Source organism: Phymastichus coffea, unplaced genomic scaffold (genome assembly GCF_024137745.1).
Source record: "Phymastichus coffea isolate CEN01 unplaced genomic scaffold, Cenicafe_Pcof_1.1 PCOF00056, whole genome shotgun sequence".
In the NCBI taxonomy this organism is placed as follows: domain Eukaryota; kingdom Metazoa; phylum Arthropoda; class Insecta; order Hymenoptera; family Eulophidae; genus Phymastichus; species Phymastichus coffea.
The window spans coordinates 460845-483821 of NW_026706867.1; the positions used below are offsets into that span (position 1 = coordinate 460845).

The window sequence follows — 22977 nt, forward strand, 5'->3', positions numbered from 1 at the left end:
TTCAGTGACATAAATAAAATTAGACCGAAACATACATCCTTTTAAAAATATTTATTATTATACTAGGAGTATGAAACATTTTCACTGATGACTTTCTTTACCTATAAATTAACTTGAATCGCATTTTATCTTCAGAATTACACTGCCGGAAAAAGTGGACAATTCTGCAAATGGAAATGAGTTGGACAAAGTGATATGATGTTGAAGAGACACACGGCCGTGTTGGCCGTTTTTTTTGATGCACCTTACTGGATTATCAAGAGCCACAATCCCCTCAGGTTAGTAAAAGGTTTTTTATCTTCGTGGATTGAAAATAACTGGTTTTATTCATCGTATCCACTGTTAGTGAAAGTAGCTTTTGATATCACATATAAAAGTACAGAAAAGTTTTATGAAAATTTATGAGATAAGTAACATGCGAAGAAAGAAAAAATATCTGCTCCGCTTCTAATCTATTAAATATCATGAAGTCAGTTCACTAATGGATTCGAAGCTTATCCCTTAGTAATCTTAGTAACTTCCAAAACAGGTTACCGTGAAATATTATATGACTGCATCATAGTATTGAATTGCTTAGAAAGTGCATTTCGTTCATACTGTATTAAATTTTTATGAAAGTAATAAAATTTTCTCATTTGGAAAAGTGTCAAACACAAGTATTCAAAATATCAAGCTAAAAAGTCATGTTTCTCTATTTACTCATTCGACTCGAAATTAAATGTACCACAGAAAAATGGTACTTATCAAATTCGCGCTTGTGTCTATCAATCGTCATGAAAGTTTCAACAGTAACTTTTCAAGATGAATCCCACTATGATTTTCATTCGTCTGCTATTCCCAAGATCGGAGTTTAGGTCGAGATTATCCGCCCGAATTTTCGGGTTAGTGGAAGAAAGTACGCGCAAAACAACTGATACGTTAATTCGGCTAGGCCTCGTTAAAGTCTCTCTGCCGGTGCTAAGTGCCGTGTAATTTCCGCTTAACTCGCGGTTATCCGTCTGGAAAGTGGTGCGAGACATGAACCTGAGCAGCATGGTGTGCGCACTCCAGATGTAAATACACTTTTGCTGCCTCTTTCTCCCGTCAGCGCTCTTCTCAGCGTTAAAAGCGCGACTCGAATGAGTCATCTCTCGGTAAACTCTTTTTTCCCGAGATAAACTATGTAACCCGTAACCTACGCGTCACTGCACTCGTATAGGTTAACGCAAAACCTACAGATTTTTTTTTTTAATTTTTACGATTGTTCACATACGATAAAATTCGAGTTTTTTTCATGTTTGTACATGTTGATTTTATTTTCAATTCTTTGTGTAAAGAAAATACGAATTTTTCATCAAACAAATATTTATCGAAAGCTAGTGCTAATATTGATCATAGCGATGCTTGCAGAGCATTTATAATACATTTAGAAAAACTCAGTGAAAGAGTTTTACAGTCTGTGAATTAAATTTTTTATCGTAGATAAACCAAGTCAAACCAATATCCGAACACCTAGCCGACAATAACAACAGTATGCACAAACACTTTGTGGCACAATTTATACGGACAAATAAAAATCCCTTGAACTTGAAACCAAATACATTTTTTTTGTTAAATTGTAATGTAAAGATATACGTCAACGTGCTTCTAGCTCGTCGCATGGTCTTATCGCTCACGCCATTGGCGTTCGTCTCGAGCGTATGCGTCTAGAGAAGTGTGTCGCCAAGCGATAAGAGCAAGTGGTGAAGTTTGCTTTTCCGGATTGAGGGCGTCTCTCTCTTTCTCTCCCTCTCACTACTATGCTCACAGCTCACCTTACAGTGTGTCATTGTCACTGGCTTGCTATTTTCAAATAGTAAAGTGATTTTTGTTGGATGATTTCCAAGTGTTAAATCGATGGATTATTAATAGTTTAGAGAGGTCCGTAAACAATCCAGATCCCAGATTACTTTTAGTTTAGTTAGATGTTATTTACTGCGTTTATGTGTTTTATTGAATTTTTTTTTGAGTAATTTCAGTAATTGCGTTTCAATACGTGTGTGTATTCTAGAAAATTTTTAACTCATAATGTAAAAGGTTGTTTACAAGTGGCTATAAATTTTATTTAACTGCGAATAAATTTTACGGAATTAATATTACATAAATGTTAAATAAACAAGAATGGTTAATTACACATAAAATTATTAATTGAAATTATTGCAACGATCATTTATTTACGTTTTCACAGCTGCCGCTGAATAATCATTGAGTGTGAAATTGGTATATATAAAATTTTATATATATTGGTATAAGTTTAATACGGTCAAAGCGAAACTTGTAACAAATTTATATAATTTCAAACGCAACCGCGTTCATTAGCGTATACTCCGGTGAAATAGCGCTCATTTGTATTGACAACACAGTTCGAATTAATGATCGAACTACGTTCAGCTTACTCCATTCTCTGAGGCAATCCCGCATATGTTTTAGCTATTCGTCTGCCAATTTCTTACAGAGTAACATTAGACAATCGAATAATCAAAGAAAAATAACAACTGATCGAACAATGATACGAAAGATATAAAACGATATATGTCTCATTTGCATTGCAGGTGGAAAGACATTTCCCGGAATGGAAAATCTACCGAGGTCGTTCTGGCACGAGCTGAGCTCCCCTTTCACCGAGGTGAGTGATTTAAGATGGCCATTTATTTTCAAAGTGCGCCGCTCGTTCTGTAATCAACTCGCCAAATTCCACACACGCGCGGACGCGCACACCCCCACACACGTCAACTATCACTGCTTGCATCCAATCACGACAAACTTTTGTTTGTTTTATTTTTTTAGTTTGATAAAATTTTCATGCAGCTTGCGTATTATAGAGTTGAAAATTTTTTTAAAAAGTTCCAGGACTTGGAAGAAACTAAGCGTAGAGCGCTGGAAATACGTGACTTCATTTGACGTGTAATCCTTCGCAAAATATTTGCTTAGAGATTGTAGTCTTCATTCAGATTGCTAATAATATTTTGATTTTCGCTTTTATCTGAAGTTTATCGCGTTTGATATAAGAGAAACTTTTGTGTAATAAAAGAGTAAATTGTAATGCGAATTCGTATTTTTTTACGCTGTTTTTACAGTCGATTGCTTATCATTTAACGAGAGACGGAAAATATCAGTTCTATACCAATTGCAATAAATTCACGAGAAATGAAAAAGACCGTAAATGATGGATTCAATTTTTAGATTATAAAACGTCAAGTTTTCAACCGTAAAAATTTTAAACTTACAAATGTTTGAATGATGTAAATAAAATAAGTAATAAAAAAAGCATAGTAAGGAGACATTCGGATAATTAGAGTGGAATTATGAAGCACCACCAGGAGATGAACTTTTTAATTACATCTGTAGTAGTCCCTTACAAATATCTATTCTTTTGTAGCGATATTTTCATTTTTAATACGTGAAAACAAATTATTAGCTTTGCGAAATAATTAAAGTATGTTCGAATATCTATATCAAATTTTTACGAGAAGTATTGACGAGACTACTTAAATATTACTTACCCAAAAATTATCCTTGCTAGAGTTTTCTATGGTAAAAGATATATAGATAGTTTTCGTTGTTTATTAAAGGTCTATGAAGAAGAAAGCTCGGTCACGGAAACTGGAGCGACCCCCGAGCCACGGCCATTCTTCGAAGATCCAGACAACAACGTGACTGTGCAGCTCGGCGCTCAGGTCTTCCTTCACTGCCGTGTGCAGCATCTCAACTCGAGAACAGTGAGTCTTCGCTGACTTTCATTTTTATAATGTTTACTAATTGCACAGTTCGGAAGCCCGTTTCACAAATGCTCCCATTTCAATCAATCACCTTTAAATTATGCTTTTACAGAGCGACTTCGATTTTACTTTCATCGATCTCCATTTGAAAAAGACATTGCATATCTCGACATACTGTACAATGGTAAAAAAAATGATTTTTTCCGCTGGATTTGGAATAATAGTGTGAAATAAATCAAATTAATCACCGAGTTATTAAACGCGAAAATCTGGCGATATGAAATATTACATAATCGATAGCAATCTATTTCATTAAAATCCAGCGAGTGAAAAATTTTTTGACGTGCGTACAGAATTTATTAATATAAAAGCTTCGTTGCTTGTTGTGATTTTCTTTCTACGCTCACCGCTCCTAGCGCGTACCCGATAAACGAGAGGATTTTTTTTCCCTTGCTCGTTCGAGTTCTGTCTCCATTTCCTTCACGTAGTGTCGAAGCAGCGAAACGCATTACGTAGCAATTAATAATACTACGTCGGACGTGTTCTCTTTTTTTTAACTCTCTATTTCAGCGATCTCCTTTCTTCTGTTCGTCAGCTGATGCTTTGTTTTTCCCTCGATCTAAAAGCTTTTCTCATGTACTGCCGTACGTTCCTCTCTTCTACTTTTTTTGGTTTCCGCTCGCACAACCAAGTCAGTTAAACGACTCTCGGACAAATAACTGCAAGGCTGTTCTTTTTTTTTTGGATATTGATTGATTTTCTGTGAGCGAGTACATCAATGGTTTGTGTACTGTGATTATTGTAAAGTAATTTACAATATATATGCGTTACCAATTATCTTCTAACAGAAGCTTAAGTCGCAATTAAATTATTATTTTCCTATTTGCATGTTCTGTGAATTCGTACAATTATTTATTATTATTAAAAAATGTATTATATTTTTTAATTTAAATCTTATTTGATTCGTATTACTAAGTAATCCTGTGATCTATAGCATCGCAAAGTTCATGACATTAATTAGACGCGATCAATACGTATTTTGTATTTTCTATAATTCTATAATTGTATTTTGTATAATTCTCGTATTTTGTACTTACGATAGTACTATGATGAGTAGTTTATAAATAATAGCTTTGAGTGAAAGGCAAGAGTGAAATTGTTTAGTGATATTTAACTACAAAATAGTTATAAGCCATACTAGTAGTAGCAAATTGATTGAACTTTAGCTCTCTGTCTGACCACACTTAGACTTGAACTACTGAATATTTATTCTGAACTTGCTAGAAAACGTATGCGCACGTATGAAATAGACATGGGATCTTGTATATGTTTAAAATGAGTATTTGCGAATAATAAAAAGCTCTGATTGCACCAATTATTAGGTAAAATATTATTTTTCGATTAGATATCGAAGGTTGCTTTGAAGAGAATCAATATACCTTAAGCGACATGAATTTTCATTCGAAAATTCCGCATTTGAAGTCCACCTCGGAGTAAGTTGTAAAATCAACAGCCATTTGCTTTTCTTAGCAACAGCTGAGAGGGAGACAAGCTTTAGCTTGGAATCGCGTCGTGACCGTAGTACTTCGTCGATAATGTTAATGAGCCGTTAAGAGCTCGAGTTTGGCTAGAGAAGTTTCTATGAGGGAAGAACGATCCAACCTGCATACGCTCACCCCCTTCAATCGAAATTAGCTTGGGCGACTTAATTGAGTTGTCGAACTCACGTAGTCTCGTCCCTAGCAATGAGTCTCTCTCTCTCACTCTCTCTCTCTACTATGTTGCGTTCGCGCCAGGTCAAAGTTTTTCGAGTAGTTGAATTCCAACAGAGAGGCAATTGTTTTAGAAGGAATTACGTATTTGCGAATTTATCAACCTCTTCTGTCCGAAGAAATTGCAATTTGCTACACCTACATAACAAGTTTAAATAATCAAAGATTTCATTGTAATTTATGCATTAAGATTGTTTCGATCGGAAAAACAAATATTTCTTTCTATAAATAATTATCAAGTTAATGTAAACTTTGGTGTCGCATATTTCGATCTTATCTCTCGAACAAACAAACGAAGCAATATGCTGAAAGAAATTGTTTTCGAAACTAATAAAGTTTACGAGGTAAAATTTTCCTTTTCCCGTCACGCGTCCTAGAAAAGCGAAAAGCTTCGCTCGTTGCATTTTGTTCGTCTCCTACATTACTCGAGTTTTATCTTCACTGAGTTTATAAGATTATGAAATTTATATTCCCAGCGAGGTCGAGAGGATTGGAAAGTGAGGTACGAGAGAGAGAGAGAGAGAGAGAGAGAGAGAGAGAGAGAGAAAGAGAGAGAGAAAGAGAGAGAGAGAGAGAGAGAGAGAGAGAGAGAAAGAGAGAGAGAAAGAGAGAGAGAGAGAGAGAGAGAGAGAGAGAGAGAGAGAGAGAGAGAGAAAACGGATCGGATCGCAACTTCAAGAGTAAGAGAGAGGATTTCGTGCTTTTGTCTGCCAGCAGGATAAGAGCGCGACCTTGTTTAATTTTGGAAAAGCCTTCTTTTTTTCTGCTTTGAATGCTTCTATTGGACTCTTGTCGTGAGATTATTAAGCCAGCCAAAACGGAGCGATGATATGGATTCCATCTACATTTTTTCGATATTTATAGCTTTTTTGAAGAATTGATTAATTGTTGTGATCTTTTATTTATTTTCATATTTTCAATATTTAAAAAATGTCATAGCTGTACGTGATATTTATAAATATCGGATATCCTACCCGCACGATATTTATACATAACTTTTTATAATTTTGACGTACTATCAGTTGAAAATAAGAATATTTTAATATTATGCAAATGTTCTGATTACCAGTAAATTGTAAATATAATGACAGTTTAATTTCGTTATATTATAAATACAATTTGATCTTACTTTAAAAAAATGAAGATATTTTAAAAGTACAGCAATATATGAATAATACAGAATACCAAACATTTTATAAACTATTTCTTTGAAGAGGTTATTTAATAGTGATGTCGAAACATTGGAATTAGTTAATTATGAAATAAATCATCTCAATAAACCATTTATATATATAAATTATATATATAACCATTTATATATATATATATATATATATATATATATATATATATAAGTTTATTTTGAAAAGTATAAAAAGATATTGAGTATCATCAAAGCATAAATATAACAATAGTTCGAGTACATTTTTCGTTAATAAATACCTTTAAAGTGTCGATGGTATCGCTTTATCCATTTTATTATTAAAATACAAAATAGCACTCGAGCCACAAAAACCGACATCCAACCGTAAAATATGAGCCTGGAAAAAATTCGCGACAAAGAGATGTTGTATTCATGGGCAGCATATTTCGCAGGAGTTTGCTTTCTGTATTTTCGAAATTGAATTCGGAAAATTGTATAGATTCATCCATGTAGGAGAGAAAAAAAGGGAGAGAGGAGAGAGAGAGAGAGAAAGAGAGAGAGATGAAACGGGGGTCATCGACGAAATAAAAATATGACAGATGTAATCGGCTTACGGTCCACTACTCGGAAATCGGCACTTTGTGTACACGGGCACAAGAGAGACAAAGCAGCGGAATGTTTATGTCGTTCAATGTTGTTCTTGATATTCTTTTGCGATTTTTCACGCTCGAGAATGATAAAAGCGTGGCCTTTGACGGAGTAGAAAGCTGACTCAGGTGAAATGCGTTTTGGTTCGTTGGACTCAAATAGCTGCACTCGATAACAGTCGATAGAGAAAAAGAGAGAACTCGAAAAATTAAAAGTTACTTTATTTCTGTTTTGAGTTGCTTAGTTTTGTCCCGATATTCAACAGGTTAACAAATAATTTAATCTTTAAGAATTCAATGAGAAGTGAAAAATCAGTTGCAAGAAAAAAAGTGTCTTATTGGTTAATTGGTAATTCTTTTAATAGATTTCATATAATTCGAAATTAAACAATCATAGCTATCAAATTTTAAACAGATATTTCAGTCTGTACCAAATACAATTTTTATTAATACATAAACTGTGAGTAATACTTTGGCAACCTACCAAGTTTAATTCGGTTTGTTCCTCCCTACAATACGCGTTTCACTTATTTACGAGTTCTGGGAAACAATGGTTTTCTAATCCAAAGTCATAAAAATTGTTCGCTTGTTTCCAAGTTTTCAAAATAAGGTTTCTATGCGTTTATAATTAAAATATACTTCGACGTTAACGACTTTGGCATTCGAGTCCCACACTAAATTCATGCAGCATCTCGCAAAAGTCGTAGCTACCCGGAAACTTTATTTTTATGACTGTAGCGGTGTCATGTATGTATTTGACATAATTTTAATAATAAAATAACATAAGTTTTCGCTCGGCCTCTCCCGTGAGTGACTCGTAAAATGTAAAATGTCTCGCGGGCTCGCGAATAAAACAAACAGCAGCGTCCGCGGAACAATCCAGATTTACTTTACGGCGATATTATACCGAATTCCCATGCGAGAGTTTTCGTACAGCATGCGTATATGTGTGGTACGTGTGAAAGAGAGAGAGAGAGAGAGAGAGAGATTGGGATGTTTCGCAGGGAATTGTTAGGCGCGCAAATTTAAATCTTCGCTAATCCTACTCCGCGCGTAATGCGCCAGCCGAGACCGATAAAAGCCTACACTACCCTATACCTTTTGCGCGATATCCTACACTTACCACCCTTGCGGCGGGGATTATTTATTGAGAGCGTTGATTTTTCCCCGTGTGTGCTTTTTCACCTCGCTGCTTTAAAATTCGTGTATGGATTAGATGTCCTTTTCTTGCGTGATATTTTGCTTCGGAAACATGTATAAACCAGCGAGAAATTTTCTTTTAGTGACAATTAGAAAATGAAGCAACAATTAATTAAATTTTGATGAACTATAAAATATTTTGCCCATGCTTCTATGTAATCGCTGCAAAATTTCGCTGATGATTAAATTTATAAACAATTTTTTAAAAACAATATTTAAGATACTGATATATAGGAAGAGACTGTGAGGTTAGACGACGAAATTGACCTTTTAACATGGAAGTGGCGCTTATCTCGGTCTTAGTTACTTTCCCCTAAGATATAAATAATTCACGACCAGTGCAAATTATTATCAAACTTTGCACTTCACTTTCCACTATACCTGCACTATCCGTTATATTGTAAGACGCATTTTTGCGATAACAGAACATATCTCGATTTTGGCTATCTGAAATTTTTAACAAATATTTTTTCAATATTAGAACGCAATACAGGAGTGTAAGGAGGTACAATAGTGCTCAATTATCGAAAGAAATATTGACAGAAACATTTTAGAAAGGTGATAAAATAACTTTTGAAGCTTGGTTAATCGCAAAGCTGCAGCTGAATGTTGTAAGGATCAAATTTCAACGAATACGACGAAATATTCCATCCGACCTTCCAAATACCAAAATACTGTAAGCGCATATCGCAATTTTTCTTTTCGTGGCAAATTTGGTTACTGAAAAATGTCTCGGAAGCATTGCTTTGAAAAGGAACTCGCAAGAATAAAAAGAATAAAAATAGTTTTGAATCCCATCTCAAACATTTAAAAATAAAATCTAAGAAAAGAATACAGACACGAGGGCCAACTTTAATTGCTTTTACATCTGCATATGTGAGAATGAAAGATCTTGGTGGAAATTCCAGCGTGGCAAGCAGCCGTTCGTCTTTACGTTCTACATATGGCCGTGGGTAATCTCGGTGTAAACCATGCTGCTGGGGACCTAGAGATTAAGGTGACTGGCCGCACTAGGTTCGGGCTAAACTTGGCTTAGCCGCACGGAGTCATTTAGCCAAGGCTTAGGGTTACGGAAAACCCTCTCTCTCTCTCTCTCTCTGCTTCACTGTGGTGCGTGAATTTCAGCGGCGCTAAGTCGCCTATCATTGTTCCGCGCAGAGACGACGCTCACTGAAGCCCGCTTCTATCTGATCGTCTGTGGACTACGTATAGTATGGGTTATGCGAACAGCTCTTTGTATGTGAAAAGTCCAAGTCGGAATAGTTAAGAGATGATGGTAGAGTTACTGTTTGAGGTGTTACAAATTTTGCGTTCGTTGTGTATTTTCAATGTTGTAGTACATTTTTCGATATCAATGCGATAAAGTAATTTTGAATTTTGTGAGGACTTACCCATCCGAGCGAAGTTACGGGGGGTGAAATCACTTATTCGCACACGTACCTAACTTGATTTTTCGATACGGCGTGTGCGAGACGTGATTTGAAGTACCTTTTTGCTTCCCCGAGTCTGTGTAAGTTAAGTCCACGCGCATAGAGCGTCGAAAAGAAAATTTAGAAATGTCCGAGTCGTGTGTCAATCCAGATAGTTACGTTTAAGGCATAAAGAAAGAAATCAGTTTGACCGGTCAACCAAATTAATAAAATCATAAAAAAAGTCGCGGTTCCGAGCAAAGGTGTACTTGTATCTTTGACTATGCTTCTTTCTCACATCGGATTTCTACTTCAATGGAGAGATAGTTCAAAAGTCGCAAACCATCCTTCGTTGTATCGATGCGTCACCGAAATACTGCTGTACGACCCACTTTCAATGCAATTATACATAAAAGAAAATTCAAGATGATTATTATTGCGTAGAGCGGATGTTTTAGATTCGAACTTGTTGATGAAAACAAAGACTTACTGGCAATTTGCAAACCATGCAATATATGACGCAATAATTACTTTCTCAAATTGACAATGTTTAATTATACACTCCATAACTATTCACTTTCGTGCAACAAAAAAATAGTAATGCAGCTGCTCTCTAGTTTTATTATTTTATTCGTGAGATCGAAAGTATACGCAAGCTACATGCGCGACTAAGATAACCGACACCACTGCGGTGTCAATTGGAAACTGTGCTGTATAGCATATAAAACAACTCGTTTTGTAGTTTTATGTTTTCTTTGTACAGAGTGTCTAACTCAATATTATTTTTTTTATTTTAATTTTTTTTTCGGTATTTTTTAATAATTTTCATTTCAATCATTAATATTTATAAAATAGCAGGTTTTTTCCTCGCAATGCGGGGTTTTTCATGTCTGCTATTTAGTTTAGTTCTTAGACTAACTTTTCGTTGATTTAACAACTTATGTATTTTTATACTTTTTTCCATGACTAAAAAGCCATAAAATTTTAAAGAATTTTGTTGATTTTAACTATTTCAACTCAAGCCCCCTTGAACAATAACTGTCATTCAACCTTTTTATTTTTTCATAATTTTTTTTCCATGGTGAAATTTAATTACGGTAGATGTTATTAGATCATCAGGAAGTTGCATAGCTAACGTAATTAGCAAAATGATAAAAAAAAGGAAGCTATTAAACGCGCATCGAAAATCCAATGAAATTGGCTTTCGACACGAGGGTTCGTAAAACCCACAGCTCGCTTCTCAACAATAGCTAGCACGAAGGCATTAAATCGCTCTTGCCTCACAGCTATAAAAACATCGTGGTGTGCGCGTGCGAAGCGCCATCAGAATTCCACGAGTCCCCGGGCGTAATCAAGCGGCTTGCAGGCGTTCGCTGGCTGGTATTATGGCCATAATTGGGCTTCGTGTGCGCGTGGGTAGGTGGAAAGGGTTACATCATCGCCAAGCGATAAATCATCCTATGGCGTCGGTTAATTAACGAGATGGCACGCGCGCAAACACTTGATATGCGCTGTTTGTCCGCGCTCCCCATCCAAATGTTTGCCAAGAAGTTACGGCAGGCAAATTTTGCTCTTTTCTCCTTTTGATATATATTTGCTTGTTTTTTTTTTCTACGTGCTGCGGGCTGTGTACGGATACTTCTGACTCGATGCCAACAGAAAGCAATGATCTTTTCTTGCGGTTGCTTCTTCCTCTACTTTTTTCACGGACTGCTGCTGTCTAATTGTCCGGCTTGTCTATTGGCTAGTAGTTGCTTTTCATTGGCAAGGCTGTAAAAAGCACGCTGATGTTGGCAGGGTGTCGTTGGATTTAGAATTCAAAAGGACATTTTTAAATAGATCTAAAAGTTATTTTTGTATCAATTATTTTAGGTAACTAATGAAGAATTTCACCTGGTAAACAATTGCAATGACCGATCGATGCATTCTTTATTTAATATCGATGAATATTGAAATAGTATCTAAATAGTCCTTTTGATTAGTGACTCTATAATGAGTTGAAAGTAACCACGAGAAATATCATCCAATTTATTCGATTAATAAATATATTTCGTTGTATTATCCGAGAATTTATTGATAGCTTGTATAGGTCAACATGTAATACATCTAATAGCTGGATACATCCGTCACATTATCTCTAGTGTTGTGTCATCTAAAAGCCCATATATTGGAATAGCGTACTGGGTTTTCCAAAAATAAAGAGAGAAAAGTCTCCTTAGAAAGCGTATTTACTCAATTCTTTGTATAGATAAAAGCAAGATTGTATCTACAGAGAGGAGAGGGGGGATGGAAGCCCTTGATCAGTCAGTGAATCTTCCAAGTGACACAGAAAAGAGAGCTTTCAAGGAATTTGAAAAAGCAGACAAAGACCAGCAGATGCTTGGAAAAGTTTAAAAACGAAGCGAAAGAGATGTACATGGGTTTGGCATGTAGTACAGTGGACAGAAATTAGAGAAATGGTAAAGACAGTGCAGCTTATGAGGTAACTACAAGGTATCCCACTTTTTTCTACGTTTAATTGAAACAGCTTTTTTTTTAATGCTCATATTGAACTGCTCGCTTTGTATCCCGCAACAATCGCTGTTGATCTTTTCACTTGTAAGATAATAAATTAAGTAATTTTTTGCACCGAGATTCGAAACACAAAATATAACACGATCTCGTAGTCACATTTCGCAAAGAGCTTTACATTTATCGTCCCGCAATAAAAGATAACTACGATCCTTTTATCTATTTATGATTTTACCTATATATTCGAAGAAGAAGCCAGTGAAGCGCAACGTTTTTATTCGGTGACTTACCTACGCAGGCCGCCGCATCGTCCTGGAATTCGATTTCCCCCCACACGAGAGAAGCCAATTCCACTTGGATAATGGTAATCGTAAATACGAAGTACGACCGCGAGGCTGCTGCTGCTGCTGAGCAATTCAGTCGTGGTTTGTAGACTTGAGTATATGCCGTGAATTATTCGGGGCCATGTGGTCTCTTGCTGCTGTTTTTTCGAATTATGCCTATCGCTTCTTGCTGCTCTGTTGGCGATACATCGCTGTGATGAATTCAACTTCATGGAATGTATGCTTTACCAACGTGGGAACTACGCGATAAGGTTTTATTGGTTTTCAAAGAGATATTTTATTATTTATTAGTTGGATGATTTGTTTCATGTTTTATGAAAATTACAACAAAGTGGTATTTAATGACGAGCTCCACTTATATTAACGTGTATAAATTGGAAGAATATCGCAAATTGAATGTAACAACCAATTATACTTCCCCTTAAATCAGCTCATTACCATCACGTAACGATGAATCACCAGCTCTGTCGTGATATTTTTAGAAAAAACTAGCCTTATCGCAACCGAGTACGTAGGTCTGCAACCAGAATGCATTCGGCAGTGGAAAGAGAACTTTTTTTTTAACAAAACGCAAAGCCTCGGCGCATTAACACGCGCGGTAGAATGATGATTTATTGTGGCTGGCGACGTGGCAGCAGGCGCTTGACCTCTCTTCTACTCGCGCCGTCCGAGGCTGGGCAAACATTTTCGCGAGCTCTCATTAAGGTTTGCACTTAACGCCAGCTCTCTTTCCTCTTCATCTGCCTTCTTCGCTTTCTCGCGCGCACGTCCTTTGTCTCTTACATTTTCATTCTCCTTTGCCGAGTGGCTTACAGACATTTTACATTAAATCTCTATCTCTCTTTGGCTTCTTTCGTTTTTTTGGATTTGTTTATTTGGATTGCGATTCTCTGTGATCCTTTTCTTTGTGTTAAAAAATTATCGAGGGTAAAAAAGCAGTGGGTGCTCTTTGTGTGAAAGCGTTCATTCGCATTATATTTTATAGTCGTAATAAAATAGCATAAACAAAACCAATTTTAGTTAACTGATACTGTTTTATTTATATTGTTCGTGAATCAAAGCAAATATCCTTTTTCGAGAAAATGGTTTAATAAATAGTTATACAGTTTTCACAATGAGCACGTTCGACACAAGCAAAACAAGCGTTACACACGTGTTGTCATAGCACGGTTGTGGTTGGCAAATCTACTCGACCGCATCTTTGCACGAGATAGAACGAGACACGAGAGTTAGCTTCGTTGCTCACTCTTGCTCTGGTGTTGTGTTGACATGGCACAGGCGGCCGAAGACGGATCGCGCGAAACTGTTATAAATTGGCCCGCGGGCAGCTGCCAACTTTTCCAACCAAAGTTATAAGCAGATAGAGTTTCAGTTGGCGTCGAATTAACGGCTCACGTACTCTCTCTCTCTCTCTCCCTCTCTCACTTTCCCTCCACTTTTGTTAAAAACTTTTGTTTTTCTTATACGTCTGCGGATACACACTTCACGCTGACTTTTTTGGTTGAATGATGTTTCTTTGATTAATTGATCGAGTTGAGAATCGTAAATTATTTATTTGTTTGTTTCCTTCTGATAGCTTGAGGCGAATATTTGGTGAGGTGAAATTCCAATGTATCATCGTAATTTAATTTAAGTCTGATGGAAAAAGTCTATTATGGACCCACTTATTGATGTCGCATAAGAATATTCGCTTTGAATTGATGAAGCATCGTTAATTCTTTCCATGGAGGATATGTAAGAAAAGATCGAAAAATGTCATAAAGTATAGCAAGGTCACAGCTACGTAATTGCGAGGGATAAGCTTAGTGTGCTCTATATTTTTGCGGGAATGAGGGTTCATAGTATTAAGATGGAGAACTGCTATTTCATATAAAATGACTGGAGGACAGAGAAAAAAATACTTGAGTGCAGACATCAGAATTCAAGACTCGCGCCTTGTCCTCGTGCCTTTGCCAGAAGAACTTCATAAAGTTTCATTAATTTTTTTTTTCATAAAACTTTTACATAGAAACTAATAAACTTTTGTCCCCTCGGTAGTGTTATGCTCTTAATTACAGCCTCACAGTAACGTAAAGCTTTTGTTATTGCAGTGTCACTATTATTTTCTATTATTACTATAGATTAAGCTTCCATAAAGTAATAATAATTGACATCTTACTGCTTTAACGACATTTGCCATATCTATGAATAAGCGACGAATCGACAATCATCGTTGTTCTTCAGTAAGGATTATAATAAAACTAAGATTACGCATTATTATCAAAAGTCCGAGAAAGTATACACTGTGACAAATAAAGTCCGCACAATACGCTCACATATACGATACAAGTCTGACTAAGCCAAATCCCTTAACCGCTCACGATCGTAGGCGTATATCGTGCTTAAATTTCTGGTCTTGAAACAAGGCGAACACGCGCTTGCGCCGCTCTCGTAGAAAAGGGTTAAGTAGGCAGGGCGTGTCGGATTAATCAATTGGGATAAGGTTGAGTAGCAGCAGCAGCTTCGAAGGAAGCTTTGGCGTGCTACGAATTAATTTATGAGCCATTTGTCCGCGTCGAGAGTTAGCGCGCGCTCCCACTCTCCTTTTGGAAAAGACCAAGAATTCATGCAATAAATCCGACTTGCTGGCCGTGTAATTTATGGTCGCAGTGCCAGCCTGACGGCTTAACAATTTTCGATTTCACCACTGCTGCCATTCTCTCTCTCCCTCTTTCTCTCTCTGCATTCGAGAGATCTCCCGGCATTTTAGTCACGAACAATTGCTTTTTCGCTCGTTTTACTTACACTTTTCTCTTTGGAGATATTACGTCGCTATTCAAATCGAGCAGCTATCTCTAACGCAGCAGCTTGTGCCTTGCGTAGATAAACGGCAACTTTTTATTGATTGATCGAGATGTTCCTCGACGATGCAGTTTTCACGATATCCTGTGGCTTGACTATTAGCATGATTTGTTTTTGCTTTCCTCAGGTTTTAAAAGTTTAAATTGATAACATGTAAAGTTCAGATTAGCGAAAAATATGATGAAGCTTTATTAAATTTGCATGAAATTGAGTTATTGGATTATTTCTGGCTTCTCTCTGACATATAACGTGCAGTAGTTTGTTCTTAGAATGAAATTTATAAGCCGTAAAATGAACATTTCAAAAAAACTAAAAGAAGATTTTAGGAATTTATGAATTTACTGCTGATATAGTGTTTGATTTGATAACATTTTCTTATTTGCAGTATATTTATTATGAAGTGATGCCTTGCGCGTTCTGAATTTCTCGTCACGGCGTAAATACAAAGCACACTGGCAAGTAAAAAATCCGTTGTTCTGCTTGTCATGAAATCGAATAGAAGAAGGATCGCTAAAAAACGGAATACCTATCCGTAAAACGTAGCTGAAATAATAAAAATTGAAATAACTTCAACCCTCTCCAACTGCATCATAACAAGTTTGTTGTGCCGTAATCTTTCTAACGAGCTCGTTAGCGTTTTTCACTTGCATCTCGAGGAACTGCCAAACGAAAACATCACATACATCACCGGAGAATTTTTTTAGCTTTACGATAACTGGTCACGCAACGTAACCCCTCCCTTTTTTTTATGTATCGCTCGACGGAAACAACTAACGCGACGCGCCAGATTTTGACCTATTTTCAGCATGGTCTCTTGTCATCGTTACATAAGTGTGCGTCGATGCGCGTTTTATTGGCAGCGCTCCCATCATGGAAAACACTCGCATACGTTGACGCGCCTTTTTATCGAGTCAGACTTTTTTTTCCATCGGCGCGGGGGGCGCTTGGAATGGAAATTTTTTTCCCACACTCTCTCTCTCTCTCTCTCTCCCTCTCTCTCTCGCCACGTCGTGGCGTTATTGTCGACGAGCGCGTTTATTGCTTTCGAGTACTTTAATCGATCAATTTGAATTTTATTCATAAGAGCTGCCACGCACGCATGCGAAAATATCCCTCCTAGGTTTTTCTTATTTTGACACAATTTGAATATTGCTCAATATAAAAGACTGCAGTGTAATGCAAGTTATATTCCGCATAAGTTGAGTTCCTAGAAAAATAAATTGGCTATGGAAGTATTTCGGAGAACACTTCAGACTTTTAAGTGAAAGAAAAAAGTTAACTTTAGGTAGTTAGTTGAATGAACTGGCGAAAGAGTACTTGGTGCGCGAGCTTCGTCTAATATTAAAGTAATTTAACGCAAAGCTTAATAACTGGTGAAATAAGCAAAGATTTTGATGAGATTTTTTTCGTTGACTCTCGTTATTTCTTCTTTCATTAACGTGCAGTAATTTTTTTCATTATAATCCCTGAGTGAGCACGTAGCTCATTATCAAGATAGCGATTATGCAGTGAACTCAATTTTCTCTACCCAGTCCTAATCCAAGTCCATTTATAATGTAGATTGAAAATATCTTTTTATTTTTTTAAGCTTTCAATTTTTTTATTCGACTTATCTATTCTTGCGTAGTTTTTAATAAATACATTCTCGTGTATTTTTTCGTTTTAATGTATGCTGTACATGCCGGCTACTTAACAACATAGCGACGAATTGCAAATGGTAGAGTGCCTTCTCAGAGAGCGCCATTTTCGTTCATGGTCCTACTAGTTTCAGCATCGACGATAAGATTCAAACGTGCAACTTACAATGGACTTCTTTCTCTCTCTCCTTTCTAAATAAGATAAGAAACTACGTGGCGACGTCGAAACTAAACAATAGAAAAGTAGCTCCTTTGATGCTAAATTCGGCACGTATTATACACCGTTGAGCCCTTTATAATAATGACAAACGACTGCGGCGCAGTGAACTCTATTCAGAGAAAAAAAAATTGCCTAACGATTCTTTAACATTCTCGCGCTCACCAGCCAAGTTGGGAGAGCAAAAGAATGGCGCAGTGCGCGCGCGTATATAATTCATTACGCGTCTGTCGCTTTTGAGTGTGAGAGAAAGAACTGAAATTTCATAAAAGCGTCGTTCCCTTTCTGCCGATAAGAACTATACTCGAGTGAGCGATGCGTTACTCCTTTTTTAAATGTTTTTTTGTTTTTCATTCGTGCCTGCGCGTCAAACTTCACGAGCCCGTAAATTTCGTTTTCGTTTGTGGGTTTGGAATTGAAATGCCGCGCCCGGCAAGTTTACGCTGCTGGAATTGTTTTTGTCCTCTCGCGCCGAGCTTTCGTTTCGAAAAAGACGAACTGTTGTTTGTTGCCTGCTTTTGACTTGCATGTCATCCATGCCCCAATCAGATTATACTTCGATTATAAAATGCTGCCTTCGTTTCCAATTGAATACGCTTTTTTTACTTCCTAGATGAATTCATCAAAGAATAATGAAGAATCATAAAATAGATTTGCAAACTTTTTCTAGCTCATCACAAAAAATAGAAAGTATTAAGTGTGATAAAAAAAGCTTTTCTTATAATTTTATTTGTACGACAATATAACAAACTTTATTGTTGAAGTATATGAAATTTTAACCGAAAACCTCAACAGGACTCAGCGAGTTTGCGTCTTTTTTTGTGACCCGTGAATATCTTCCTGTGAGGTTGATTTACATGACGGCCTGTGCCGGTGCTGTGTCCCGCTAGAGAGGTCCGTCAAAGCGCAGGATTTCATTGGAAAATATATTACATCGTAATTCAATATTCTCCCTTCGGTATCTCTTCAATGCGAGAGAGAGAAAGAGAGAGAGAGAGAGAGAGAGTGCGTGTCCGCGCATTTGTCACACCGTCGCCGGGGAACGAATATTTTTCCTTCTCTCTCTCTCTCTATTTATCTCGTACTGCACGATATCGCACGCGAAAATCGGGTTGACCCAGTTTTTTCCCTTGCACGAGCCTGATTTTCTTTGCGAAAGACTCGCGATAAGTGAATTATTCAATCTAAGTGATATAGAAATATCTATGTAGATTAAAGTAATATAGAGTTGACGGAGATATCGCCTTTTTTTCTCTTCTTCGTCCGACGACTGATAACAATTTCCCTCTTTGCCTAATCGAATGATTCAATTACAGCTTTTATTTACAATTTCAATACGATTTTTCTTAATGACGACGCTATTAAGAGAGTTACGTTTGTTTATGACTCGATAAAACTAACAATCGATAACTATTGGAAAAATTTGAGTCACTTGAGTTTCCAAGAATGTCAAAACAATAACAACGAATACTTGTCAAATTGCAGGTGTCTTGGGTAAGAAGACGTGGCGAGGAGTTACACCTACTAACTTTCGGCCAGCAGACGTACTCTAGTGACTCTCGATTCTCTCTCGACTCGGAGATGCCAAATAATTGGCGGTTACGGCTTAGCTCGGCAACCGAACGAGACACTGGCACCTACGAGTGTCAAGTCAGTGCTCATCCACCTCTCGTAAGGACTGTTCATCTCACGGTTTCCGGTGAGTACCAAGCACTGGCCCACTTACGTTAATGACCTATTTCAATTGACTCAATCTTTTATGATTGAATGTTTGATTGATACCCGAGTGTCTCGATGATTTTTCATTTATTTTTATCGACTGAAAAATATTTTTTTGTTGCGAATTATTGATACATCGATTGATTTTTAATCCGTGAAATATTTGATGGTATCCAATAAAGTCAATTTGATATTATTCTTTTGTTTTTCATAAGGACTCTTAACGCAAACCCAACCCCCGGTATTCATTAAAGTTAACGAGCAGAATCTCCAAAAAAATGAATGAATAACGATAAATAAGGGAAGAAATAAAATCGAAAAAAATCCGCATGTAATAAAAGAAAAAGAGTATTCCATTGCGTAATGGAGTAGACACATAGGAAGAATGTCGAGTGGGCTCTCCTCTTTCCGTTCGCACTCGTAAATCACGCACGCTGATCGTTAGGCTCGTTCGTTCGTGTATATAACGACGTCTCGTACGCAAGCATCGTGTCCATTCCACGTAATTGGCTCATCGTTGGTGTCTCTTAGCAATCAATGAAACGGCATGAGATTTAAAAAATCGACGCTGCGCTAGAATATCACTTTTCAATTATAATCATCTCGTTTTTCTTTTAATTTATAGATTTGATTCACAATAAAAAGCAATTATGTTAGACTAAATTGGAATTTTCATTTGTAACCAATGTATAATTACTTATATTTAGCGATTTGAAAAATAATGTAACGACAATGTTTATTGTTACATTTTTCGTAAAAACCGTCACGAAGTGTATTTTATTTTTCATCGGATCAAAAATAACCCAACGCTATTTATACTTATTAGATGTAATATTACATTTTTGACGAATAATGTTGGCATTGTTTTGATACGTTATATGACTATTTTGTAAAATTTTAACGAATTAAGCTGTTGATATTCCACATAAGAAAGTTACTTTTCTTATGGAAAATAACGAAAGCATTGCAATGTTTTGGATTCGATGAAGCACGACAATTCATTATTTTTCACGAACTTCCGATTATCGATCAATCATCAATAGTGAATAGAGCTATAGTACAATTATTGTCTAAATTATTGAAAGAAAGCTTATTAATAGCGCCTCCGAATATTTTATAAAAATGCTAACGATATGCCAAAATTATGTTTTAACACCGTAATAGTTCAATATTTCGATTAATATTGATAACTCAAAAAGAGAAAACTGAGAAACTCAATATCAATCGTAAAGCGGGTCATTCGAAATTTTAATTAAAACGGCAACATGACTAAATTTGAAAAATAGGTTTATCAACCAAAAGCGATTTCATAGCTTAGCATCAAAGCTACTAAAAGCGTAGTCTCGAGCAACTACTATAAGCTCTTACGCTAACCCAGTGTAATTCCCCACCCCATGACTAAATTTACAAGGCGCCGGTGACTCTGCATTACTCAACAGTTTGAAAAGCCGAAAAGATTGCCCGCGGCGCGCGTCTCACAAGTGCATCTCACAATTGTTTGCCAAACTTTTTTAATGCTAAAGAATCTAATTTTTGGTGAGCAAAGGTTTCGGATCAGAACAAAAAGAAAAAGAGAAAGAAAAGAGCGAGGTAAACTACCTTGAGGGATTATGAAGTTCCGAGCGAGAGCTTATGCCACCCGCGTTGGCGTTAAATTCTCGCTAACGACGCAGACTGTTGTGCAACTTGGAATACAGCCTCTTTGCGCGGTATATATCTTTCAGTCTGTCGGATTCGCTCTCAACTTGCTTCTCAGTTTGCTCTTTTGTAAAGCAGGTAAGGTGAATAAATGAATGACTCTCTTTTCTCCCCCAATAATTGACATCCTGTTAATTAACTTGTGTTTTTTTAAAGGACGAAAACACTATATTTGCATACTTATGTCAAAATTCAGTATTGATTACAAATATTTTCTGTTGTTTTTGCTATGTGAACCGTCTTGCTGTTATGCTGTCACACCATTAACTAATATACAATTTTCAATGCATTATCTTTACGTTGATTAAATGTCTGATCATGTTACGACCTATTCCACTTAAATGAAAATTGTATCAAGCGTCATATGATTTCATTCAAAATAACCATGTATATTCAGAAGCTTTCAAAGTGTCAGTCACACCACATGCGGAATGTAGGCGGCGTCATCGCCAAGTGATTTCCTCACGCCTAATAAGTCGATGAACGTTGTACTCATGAAGTATTTTTGCGCTTATGAAATATTCGAACAAAATAACACGCGCACACATACAGACACATATACACACATGCGCGCGCGTGCGGAATGTCATAACAAAACTTTGTTCGGTCCATTAATCATTGAACGAGCTAAAGTACTGAAAGGCAGCGAGAAAATTGAATTCACAAACAGGCGATATTTTAATTTGATCACTTTAAGTGCAATTAAAAAGCTTCCAAGGAGGGCCACTTCATTAATAACTCGTAAGAAAAAGAAAGCAGCTCACACATCCTGTATTGTAATTTTAATGTTGTCGCAACAGCAGTAACGAGCGGCCTCTTTCTCTCCGTTTCAACGGAGAGAAAAAAAGACACCCGCACAATTAAAAGCTTGGGTGGCCGGAAATAATTTCACCTGGGCCAAGTTCTATACTGGCACTCGTTCAAATAGTTAGGAACTTAATTTCCGGAGGCATTCCCGCTCCACCCTCCTTTTTTATCGTTCCAGGAGAGAGGGAGAGAGAGAGAGAGAGAGAGAGAGTTTTACGGTGCTCGTGATCAAGTGGAGTCACTTTCAGTGAGAGAGAGAAAGAAAGTGCGCGTTTAATCAATTTATCGGGCGGAGTCCTCATTATGCGCGCTCATCTGGCCAACAGCTCTAGTCGATCGAAGGATGCTCTAATTATTTGACGTTCAATAATTATATGCCCCGCCGTTGGTTTGCCGTATCTTATTGACCTTCTGTGCGAAATTTTTGTCGCTTCCGCGGCGTATTCGCGACTTACTTATAACTGCCATACTTTCCGAGCGAAATGGCTTTTTTATTCTTTATGATGCGATTAGTTCGCCGTTGTATCATAAACAATGATCGTTATGCGGTTACGCGCGCCTCGACAATGTTGTGATAGTTTGGCGAGCGTGCAGCACCACTACCGCGCCCAAGCTCTTATGTATACCTATATTTTCTCTTTCTTTTTTTTCATGATTGATCGAAGGGCATACACGTGCGTTTACAATTGATCATTATTGTTCCGGCAGTGTATAACGATATATTTATCTTTGCGACGATTATTGTGCGTCGCATAACTGATGTTAGCTATAAAACCAAAGCATTTTTTTCGCGTTAGAGTTGTCGCATTGACGTATTTTCGGAAGATTCTTGTTCGCGATAAGAGTAGTGTGAATAAAAACAATTATTACAAAATTATATCTAATTTATTATTATGACAAAAAAAATTATTAGTATTTATTAATTATAAATAATCAAATGAAATCAAATTGTAAAAATAAATAATGTCTTTAGACGATCGGAAATTATAAGTGCGCTTGAATCGAGTTAATAACGAAAGGACAACTTGCCTCGCTGATAGCCAAGAGCTTTCTGACTAATACTTGAATGATGCCGAACGAGCCGAAAAACCAAAGCATTATTCTCTCCCATCCTTTTCTTCCCCTCAAAGGGATCTAGAGGTGGAAGGCGTCAATTTTCGTTTTCAGCATATCATTTGGGTTTTATATATATAAAAATTCAACAATGATGTGCCTTTGCGCAATAAATATTCGAAGGTGGTGTGCCTTTGCACGATAAATATTCGAGGTTGCATATATTGTGGTATGCATGGCT

At 36.7% G+C, this 22977-nt stretch overlaps 1 protein-coding gene across 1 annotated transcript in view; it reads left to right on the forward strand.

The window, feature by feature from the left end:
- The first annotated feature begins 195 nt into the window (after positions 1–195).
- LOC131666086 (cell adhesion molecule 4-like) overlaps positions 196–22977 on the forward strand; it is a 143572-nt gene continuing 120790 nt past the window's right edge. The window contains 5 exon segments of the mRNA XM_058938449.1: positions 196–231; positions 233–278; positions 2571–2644; positions 3591–3737; positions 18945–19158. Coding sequence (XP_058794432.1) covers positions 196–231; positions 233–278; positions 2571–2644; positions 3591–3737; positions 18945–19158 — 517 coding nt within the window.